The 11,127-nt window shown below is 28.1% G+C and overlaps 1 protein-coding gene across 2 annotated transcripts; it reads right to left on the bottom strand.

Moving 5' to 3' along the window:
- Window positions 1–2,799: 2,799 nt before the first annotated feature.
- On the bottom strand, window positions 2,800–9,667 carry LOC130676528 (uncharacterized protein KIAA0513). Of its 2 annotated transcripts, XM_057482826.1 has the most exons (10): window positions 9,516–9,667; window positions 7,860–8,154; window positions 7,429–7,703; window positions 6,857–6,898; window positions 6,133–6,234; window positions 5,122–5,282; window positions 4,859–5,045; window positions 4,556–4,778; window positions 4,377–4,471; window positions 2,800–3,035 (listed from the first exon to the last, which is right to left on the bottom strand). In XM_057482826.1, exons 2-10 carry the CDS (start codon window positions 8,126–8,128, stop codon window positions 2,971–2,973), a joined length of 1,419 nt encoding a protein of 472 aa, XP_057338809.1. In that variant the 5' UTR covers window positions 8,129–8,154; window positions 9,516–9,667; the 3' UTR covers window positions 2,800–2,970. The 2 variants fall into 2 exon arrangements, with proteins under 2 accessions (XP_057338809.1, XP_057338810.1); XM_057482827.1 differs by lacking the exon at window positions 6,857–6,898 and having other exon boundaries at window positions 9,516–9,666.
- Between the last annotated feature and the right edge of the window lie 1,460 nt (window positions 9,668–11,127).

The following is an 11,127-nucleotide window of genomic DNA, read 5'->3' on the forward strand; positions in this document are numbered from 1 at the left end:
CGTAATACGCTCAATTTTTTCAAATTTAATGGCATATTTTGGACATTACCATTACTGTGAAAATGAAACATGACAAGGATTATATATATATATATATATATATATATATATATATATATATATATATATATATATATATATATTTGACTGTGTTAAGAATATAATTATGAGCCTGAGGAAGTGTAAATTATTACACGAAACGTTGCAAATAATAAATAGTCTTAGCTAATTTATTTGATCCTTTACCCTCTAGAATATAAATGAATTATTTATCATCGAGGATCTGAACTCTATAAAGATAAATTTATGATAAAAATTGTACAACGACGATATTTATTTATAAATTAAATAAATTATAAAAAAATGAAAATGGAAGAAAAATATCTCCTACCTAATTTTGACACGCATACATTTAATATTTATAAAAATTACCATATAAATTATAAATTCAATATTTTGGATATTCCTTAAGGTTTAGTAGATTTAAAATATTACTACGATAAAAAAATTGGGATATTATTCTTCCTTTTATAAAAGCTCATAAATAAATAACACGATAATTAAATATTTAAATAAACAATATAATTATTTACGTAAAATATTATTAATTTTATTTAATAAAGCTCTTGGTATGCGTGTTTTTGAGAATGGTAAGAATATGCTGGCATGTTGAAATGTGTAAAAGAACCAAAAGACAATTAAATAAATAATATTAATAATAATCTAAGTACGATTGTCTTTAATAAGCAGGGGTTGTTTTTGAGATGATGACATATTTTTTTTTTAAATTTGAATTATCTAAAATTCTCAATGTAATAAATTTTTGTCATTAATGAAAATCTCTATTTAAAATTAATCTAACTAGTAAATAAATAAAAAATAAATATAACTTATAAAATAAAATAAAATTGTATATTAAATTAAACTAATTTGTCTCAAAAACCGCTCATACATTTAATTTAAATAATTAATATTAAATACTGTGTGGACGATATAAAAACAAAAAAACATTGTGATGTCCGCTGATCAAATGTGTTGACAAGAAGAAAAAAAATAGTAATAATAATTAATAATAATGATAAAGACCCACTGGTTGCGGTTAAACATTTCCGAGTACACTAAAATAAAAAATCAATGTAAAATTTATTGGTATTTATGATTAAACTCCGTCCCAGTACACTTAATTGAATAATTATTTATTATTGTCAAGATTACATACTTTTATATAACATGATATGGAATTTTTAATGATTTTTTTAACTTTACTTTTTTTTATTATTAAATAGATTATTTTATATTTAATTTCATATTTAAATTACATAATATTTCATACTTAAATTTTGAATAGTACTTTAAGGGAGATCACTAGTGTGAAATTTTGAAAAAATCAACTTTTTTTTTTGGCATATTTCGATAGTCTATACCTTCAAAAATAACATCGATACTGCCATTCTAAAACGTCGTATCCGACAAAATTAGACATTTTAACTTTTTTTGAAAAATGAATTCATTGTAACAATGTGCAGCTTATGTAATAATTTTAGAGGTCAAATTGTATATTTATTATTTTTAAATAAATATTCTAATGTGTCGTATCCCACACGCAGACTTCCGCGCCATTCTAATATGTCGTATCCCATATTCGTAAAGGTTCAGTCACGCTTAGTATTTTTAATTGAAAGTTAATTTTAAAAAAGCAATTAACGACATGGGTAAGAAAAGAAGATCATTATGCATAATTTTTCAATTTTCTTACAACATATAAATCAAAATTATTTGTTGACTACAAATGTCTGCATTTTATGAAAAATATGAAAATAAATTTGTAAGTTATACCAATGTAAACATAATTCAAATAATTTCTTTGGGACCGTGAAACGTTTTTATTGGCTCCTGAATAATTTACCAAATGTTGGATCCGACATATTAGAATGGCAGTATCGACATACTTAAATTTCAAGTGCATATCTCGAATAATTTTATTGAGTTACAGCCATCTAAAGAGCAGCCGCTTATCGGTTCTCGAAAATATATTTTTCAAAATTGCTGCCGTTATAACTCAAAGACAAATCCGATCGATTAGATTCGAATTGCAATTTCTTTTGTATATGTTTCTTCGTACCATGAACTTCCAGTTTTTCGATCGAATCAAAAATGTACTTTTGGCAGGTCAAAAATCATCAAATTTTTGCACAAAATTCGACACTTTTTTTTAAAACTATGCCATTTTGTTAAATTTCAGTTTTTTTCCTAGCCCGAGGGTCATGGTACAGAAAATACCATCTAGTTTAATAAACTTTTTTATTTCATGCACTGCGAAGGTCTTTATAACTGCAGCAGTGGGAGGACTTTTTTTTGAATCGTTGAGAAATTGTGAATAACTCACTGAATTTGAATTTTTTGGTCCAAAAATTTTATCTTGTATTCACAAATATATCCTCAGAACATTAAAACATTCCATGCAGTAGTTTTCTTTAAAAAATTCCCGAAAACCATCTTTTTTTCAAGCGGTCACACTAGAAGTCTCTCTTAAAGAATTAATATAATTATAATACTTTTGAAAGATTTATTTATCTATATAAGAAGCTCATAGTTTTATAGTGATCTCAAAAGTTAACATGATTGTGATCTCAGATAATTAAGGCTTTCAAGTCAACAATTTATGAGTCGTTAATAATTTATTTAAAATATTTAATATAATTTATTTAAATTTTTAAGATCTTTTAAGTTATAAGATATAACTTAACTATCAGTGCTCCATTTTTAGTAATACCACAATATCGTTTGATTTTAGCGGCATTTAATTCAAAAAATATTTATTATTAATATTTATATAACAAATAATGAAGATAAAACAATAGACCTCACTTTAATTGACAAATACTGATTATTAGTTTACTATTGAAATAACTAATTCAGTCGTTACATTTTTATATATGCGCGAACATAAGGCACCCGCATTATAGTTCACTACCTCCATGGCTCGGACTCGTCAAACATGCGCATTATGTTATCTCGTAACATTTTTTCTTGCTCTAAAAATAATAATCACACAATTCAATTCATGTTTTTAAAAAATGCTTTTAATATTTATTGCTATTTATTATCATAAAAGCCTTTTACGTTTAGTGATTTATTAAAAAAATATTAATATAAATTAAAGTACATGTCCAATATGAAAATACTTGCCGACTAATTATCTCAAAGTACTTACTTTTAACGCTAATTGCTTTATAGCTATTTATATTTACAATTTATATTTCATATAAATGTCAATATTGACTTTATGATCCAAGTAATTTTAATTAAAACAATATTACGTACTTTAATTAATAAGAATTTTTTTTATTAAATGAATATTCGTAAGAGGTTCTAATAATATGAAACATCTAGTATATACCCAAGTAGCACAGAGACAATTTTAAGATGTCATAAAGATGTCTTTTAAAAGGACAAGAAAAATTTTATTTTTCCTCAAAACCTAATTTTCTTAAATAAATAAGACGTACAGATGTTTATTCTAGGAGTCATAGAAAATTTGTGTTCTTTTTTCCGTCTTAAAAAAGTCATTCAATTGATAAGTTGTTCGGATCACTTATTTGACAATTATTTGTAATTTACTTTTTGTCGTCATTTGTGTCAAGTCTTCTAAGCGGATATTTTTTCGGTGACATAAATTTCTAATTTTGTTGTCAAGATTTTGGTGTCTTGTCGATAAGTCAACAACCAGCCTCAAAACTACTATCTTATAGATGTCCCAAAGCCAAGTGTGTTACTTGAGTATCTTTTTATAAATGTTATATTTTTTTAAGCAACTACGCTGTCCATTTTACAGCTTGAAATAAATTAATATTCATATATTTTTGAAAGAATATACTTCACTGAATCGATTCTTCCAGTGAAAGAATATTCTTTCGTCTCCTGGACTCGGACTTACTTTTTCAACTATGAAAATATTCATAAAATTTCATAAGAATTTACTTTCAGAAAAATTTATTTATTATAAATATTAAATATAATAAATAAATTATAATATCTAACATACTTCTCATAATGTCAACAGTGTAGAAGTACCATTTGTGGCCAATGCTCTATTTTTGGACAATTAATACTTCATTTTAATTAATGAAAAAGTATGAAATAAAATTTACATTGTAACAGTGTGATAAAAGTATCCTGGTATAAATTTAAAAAATTAATTATGTCATTACATCTTTTACAAACAATTTTATTTAAATTTTTCGTGTCCAAAACTGGCCCTAAAGTGGCCAAAAATCGTACCTCTACCCTAATTGTTTTTTTTTTTTTTTCAATAAGCTTAATTTCGATTAGACACTTAATTTAACGTAATTAAGTAAATAAAATTTGATATTTACCTGGTGTAAGATTAGCTATCACACATTGTTTTCGTAAAAACTCTAAACAAAGATTTCTTGATAACCCAAAAGCGTGCATATTACATGTAAAAGTACTGAAAGTTTATAAAAAAAATTTTATTTAATTTTTATCAATAATAATTATTACGAAAACTTTTTTTTGTGATGATAATAAGTACCCTAATTGACCAAAGACAATGTTAGCTTGATACTTTCGATCTTCTGCAGCAATTGTCTCTCGATCTAGTGATTTCGATCTTGATGGAACAGGTCTCGCAGCTCTTTCACACTGGACGGCGTCAAAAAACGCAGCAGTCCAGAACCTCATGGATCTCCAGATAGGCTGAACTCGTAAATGCGTGTACAAATATTCTCTATACGGTTCCAAACCTGGAACTTCGACTAAAAAAAAGATTAATTAATTTCCCGCTCCATACTGTTTCTCATTACCATTATACATTTGATTATTTATTATAAAGTACCTTCATGGTAAAATGTAAAGCACATATTCATTAGGCTTTTAGCTGGAGCAAAATCATCAGCTTCATGGCACTCAAATAATGCAACCGCAAAGTGTTGTGCTAATGAATAAAATGAAGATTCTGAAACACAAGCACGAGCTCTTCTGGCATTAACAACTCTTGCGAACCATATTCTTCCCGACTCCGTCTGTAATTAACAATATATGTTAATTTAAACAAGTAATTAAATATACACAATAATAAATATTTATAAAAATACATACAAGAACCATTTGACCAAAGCTGGATTTTTGTTCTTGATCAATATTATTTGGAGCATCAAAAAGAAGCGGGACAAATGATTTCATAAAATCAGCAGCAGCTTCTTCAGATTGACTATCTGCCGACAAACTCGATGCCCATGATTGTACTGAACCGGAAGACCCTTAAATTATTTTTATAACATAACTTAAACACATCAGTATTAATTGGTATGAACAGATACTCAAAAAGAGTAAAAACATTATGATGACAAAATTTGATGTGTAAATGTAGCAGACATGAGACATTTTATGAATTTCAAGTAAATAAATAAATGGAACTAAAATAATGAAATTTAAAAAAATTCGCGCACTCACGGAGAAAAATGTTGGCTCGAAACCTACCAATTTTTATTATGCTGTTGACCAAACTTTAAACAGGAAGTGAAGCATCCAAAAAATTATTATGCTTTTATCAAAAATTATTATGCCTGATCCCAATTATTATAATGCATGAAAGTAATTGTTATTAAAGCTTATCGATAAGTTTCTCGCGCGTAGTAAGTGTTGTGATACAGCATAATAACACTCTAAAACCAAGTGTGTTACAAGTGTGTTATTTTAACACATATTAAACGTGTTCTATGTTTAAGGCCATAAACAAAACTATGGTTTTTTGAAGTCACTTAAAACTCGTTTCACAGTGTATTAAAAATCTATAGATTGCTTATGGCGTTTCAATGTCATTCGGCAAGTGTGTTGATTTCGACTACACACTTGGTTTTAGAGTGAATTTTTCGTATGAGCATAATAACTTTTTGGATACATCAATTTCTGTTTCAAGTTTGGCCGACAGCACAATAAAAATTGGTAGGTTTCGAGCTAGCCTTTTTCTCTATGCTGATTTTTCATTTATCTAAATACGTATTTTTTAATTTTTATTCTACTCAAATTTTATTTATTTATTCAAACATTTAAAAAGTTCCCACTTGTCAGTTACATTCACACTCATAAAAAATATCCAATAAATTTTACCTGATCTTTCCCACATTCTACGACCATCCATATTAGAGTCCAAACTCGTACTAGGTCCGTAACCGTCTTGATCACTAGCTGAACCACTGCTACAAGGTACATCTGTAAAAATAAAAATTATAATTTATAATACAGATTATTAAATATTTATTTTTTATTGTCACGGCTACAAAGCACATATATTTAATCTACTAAAAAATAAGTATAAGTATAAGTATATGTATATATGTATGTCAGTACATAAATACTACATGGGAATTTGTATGAGTTGTTTAATCCAGTGTGTTCACCGTGTACTGTACTCCATTAAATACTGTAAAGGAATATTAACAATACGAAGTTTAAAAAAAAAAAAATTAAAAAAAAAATGCAATAGCAATTTATCAATTCTTATAGTTCAATTATGTTTTTACCTAAAGCAATTAATAACAATAATAATTATTATTGACGTATGTATTATCAGTATATCGTTGAAAATTTAAACAGTAACACTTGCTTGATAATAAACTACATTTCCTATTGACATTGCCACAGATCAGGGTCACATAAAAAAAAAAATAATAAATGTCATGAGCACGATTATGAAAATAAATAAATTAAAAAAATTAAATACACAAATTATTAATACGTGGGAATGAAAATAAACACAACTAGGGGATCACAATTAGACATGTACCTGTAATTAACATAAAGCTCAGTAACAATTATTTATTTATTAAATTACCTAAACGGAAAACAACCGTTTCATAGCGATCTGGAGCTCTTGCTTCATAAAAAAAATATAAAAAAATTAACATTGATTGTTATATTTATGTTTGATTTTATTTATTCAAATAAATAGTATATTGTGTGACAAGGAATACAATAAGACGATTTCAGACTAGGGTGAATTTGGCTGTCCTAGCTGTAGACGAAGGCTGACATCACCCGAAATCTGAAATCCTGTTTCATTCTGAGTCACACACTAGATTTTTCATGATTACCTGCATCGGAACTTCAAGTTTCAGATCAGCAGCCAGTTAGAAACAAGTTTATTTCAAGTCAATGATGCGGAGAACTGTTAGAGAACGAGAAATATGTAATTTACAGTCACTTATTAGATAGTAAATATCCCAAGGGAAGAAACACAATTATTTTTACCCGCTGTATGAAAATATTTGTGAATTACGAATTCGCTAGCAGTTGTTTGCAGCATCGACTTGAAATTAGCTTGTTTCGACGGGCTGTAGAGACACTGAAACTTCAAGTTTCGATGCTGATATCATGAAAATAAATTTTATAGATAGGTTTTTTTACCTGTTTTGTAATCAAGTTTATCGTAAGGATCTGGACCAGTAGCCCGGATATCTTTTTCTTGAAGAGGTTCAATACTTTCAATACTATCTCTGTCTGGACTAATTTCCTGCTCGGCTTGCACTGGATTTTTATTCTCCACAGATGCTCTCGAAGACGCGATTTCCTCATACGTCATTCCCGGAGGATATTTCCTACGTGACCGCGTACAGGCTTCGCGTTCAAGTTTGTGTCGGGTCATAGCTTCATAATCTTCATAAGAATAACCTCCACCGGGCCTGTTGTTAAATATTCATAAGGAAAATGATATTAATTATTAAATAATCATAAGGAAAAATCGTAAAGTCAATTTATATATAATTGTTTACATAAACAAATTCTGTTGTACAAGTGGTTTTAAATAGAAGCATATAAATTTTTAAATAGAATATTACCGAGGAAACCGCAACTTCCGTCGAGCTGTTCCCTCATTACGGCTCGCGTCCTGATCATTTAAATGCGGCGACGGCGGCGAGGACGGAGTTGTCGTGACTTCGCTGTCTTCAAAGCTACTACTTAATGCTGATCCTATTCTACTTCCTAATCCCTGGAGATATTCTCCACCACCCCCTAATGCTGTTCTCATGGTCCTCAATGCACCTTTTGTGCGTCCCATCAACGTCGCTCCATTGCTCGATGGTAAAGTCGTTGTTACATCTACCATCCTTTGTATTTTCTTATAAATTTTATCTTTCAAAAAAATTTTAAGAATAAATAAATAAATAAATTTTGCGTATCGCTTTTTTTTAATCAAAATTTAAATAATTATTTTTTATTAATAAATATATACACTGTAAAAAATTAGGTGTGAATTTGGAGTGATTACGGATTTTATTTAAATCCGAATTCACTCGGAGTTCCGAAGTTTTTAAGAAATTCATTCCGCATACGGAGTAAATTCAGAGTTTGTTTTTTAGTGGAGAGATTTCGGAATGATCTGGATTTTATGTAAATCCGCATCTACTCCGATTCAGAGTTTCAACATTAAAATAATCTCCTTTCAGGAGTTAATTTCACTCCGAACCAGAGATTCAGTACTGAAATAAACTCCTCTTCGGAGTGAATTTCACTCCTAAGGGATTAAATACATACACAGTAATCTGATCCGAATTTACTCTGGATTTAATTCGTAAATTTTTTCCAGCGTATTGAGTGCATGAAGTTGAAAAACATAAATAATTTATTATTTTAAAATGCAAATGATGATTAAATAATAAAAATAAAAATAAAACCAAACAGTAATAACAAAACAAGAGACTTGGTTAAATTAATTACGACCTTGGTCTCAAAGTGATATCAAGTATGAAGTATCTACATATAGCATAACAACCGGGGGCTCGTTTCCATTCGTCCAGCTATTGTAATTTTAGATAAGCAATGTTGAATTCACATTCACTAATACAAATACACGTATTTTTAGCTCACATGTAATTGTTTATAGTTACGTATGTAGTTGAATAATTGACAAATTGATAATTCATTCATTTATTATCTCAATAATTTAAATTGTTTTGTAACAAAATAATTACTGTTTACTATTAAATTAATTTGTTTATTTTTTTTTAACATATTCAAAATATAAATTTTGTGGAAACAAATAAATTTATACTATTTATCATTTTATAGCTGTAATGATTTGGAGTTTTAATTACGATGCTTTAAATTAAAAAACATATGAATAATAAGTAACGGATGTTGATATTAAAAAAAAAGCGCATAACATAATTCCATAATCTATGATTTTAAAAGAGGCAATTTGAATATTATTAAAATCCGGCGGAAGTATTAACTGGTTGTTTACTTAATTATTGACGAATAGAATAAATCTGCACTGCGGCTAAATAAATATACATACAATTCAAACATATGGATTTGAAAGTTACTTCAGCAGGATTTTGTATGTTTAAATTTTATTTTTAAACTGATATTAAATTTAAAAATAAAAAAAAGAACCATAAATATCTAAACAAAAGTATTGATAAAAATTATTAATAAATTATAAGTGAATAAATTCAAAATAGTGCATATGTTTTATTTAAAACGATACCTACATATTTAAAATAACCGAATTTTCCTCCACTTGATAAATAAAAATTTTAGGGTGTCAGTATAAAAAAAAAAGTTTTATACACATTAATTATTAACAGTCTTACAGATTAGCACTTTCCTACATAATAGTCTTTAAAATAGTAAACCGCGTGCGTTCTATTCACTCTGTTTTTTATTCTCATCATGTACCCCCGCGTAATGATGAACGTGGGCATGTGATCGGCATTAGGTGGTTGCGCAGCCGCAAATAATAATCAATACTCTTCAGAATACCCGCATTCATGCCTCAAATACACCCACGTGGAAAAATTAAATTACGCAAATTATACCATAACAATTTGCTTGTCATTCCTCAGTTTCATTTCTCATAATTATGTTCTCAAAAATAATTAGACAAACATTTATATAAATATTGAAGTAACTGTCAGTTAAAATTGACAGTTTATAAATTTATAACAACTAGATTGAAAAATTGGAATCGGTTCAAAGAAAATTTTTAAGACATATCAGATACGGCAATAGCAGGAAGGGAATCCTGTTGGACAGACATCAAGCCCACGAGTATACGGGACTATCTTCCTTAGCTGATAGGAGAAAGTATCTAACACTGTGCAGTGGATTTCATATTATTGATGGGTATCTTGATGCCTCAAAGGTGCTTGGTATGTTGGATTTTACTGTACCAAATATAAACCTGAGATCTAATAGGATAATGGAAATTCCTTTACACGCTGAAAAAAAAAGTGGTAATACTTCCCATATTAACGAAGTAACTATTTCCATCTTTACATTTTAATGATTCTCATTCTTTTATGGTAACTTTTCCTATTGGAGATGGTACGCATTTTTATCCGAGATGATAATCTATGTTATTAAGAGAATGAAGAAAATTTTGTTCCCGCTACATCTATATTATAGAATTAGTTATCGTTATTGAAATTGGTATCATTAGATAGGTCTTGACTTGAATTTGTGCCTTCTCATACTTTAAACTCTTTTTAATTGCCAAGTATTGAGCTAAATAGATTTATCTATATCATTCGAATTACATTTAAATTACGCGAGAAAGAAGACAATCGTATTTATTTTCTTTAAATAAATTAACATTAATTATTCTGTCACTTAATATGACTGAATGTCACTGAATATATAGCAATATTATTTATATCGCGTTACTTATTCCAAAATGACAGATTTTTATACTCTTTTTTGGTTTTAGGAAGCTTCTCAAAGCCAAAAAAGTCTGCATAGAAAAAAAAAGGATTCATTGACACAAAAAACCGTTACTCGCCTGAAGAAAATTTTTACTTACCCCAATAAATTTTTTGCATTGTGAATTGAAAACAAAAATTTATTTAGAACTAGAAAAAATTACTCGGTGCAAGGAATTATTTCTTGACCAAAAAAATCTTTTCTCACCCCAAGACAATTTTTGTATTTAATTGATAATGTATAAAATTTCTTGGTGGAAATTAAAATTTTGTTGCGGCAAGAAATTCTTTTTTTCTGCGTATTTTATAAATTTAGATGTGATATTTGGGCAGTCACGTAGTGACTCCAGGTTGCTCGTCATTACTATTTCAGAAGGCAAAATTTAAAAATTTTTCAGGCATA

Source organism: Microplitis mediator, chromosome 10, assembly GCF_029852145.1.
Source record: "Microplitis mediator isolate UGA2020A chromosome 10, iyMicMedi2.1, whole genome shotgun sequence".
NCBI classification, from domain to species: Eukaryota; Metazoa; Arthropoda; class Insecta; order Hymenoptera; family Braconidae; genus Microplitis; species Microplitis mediator.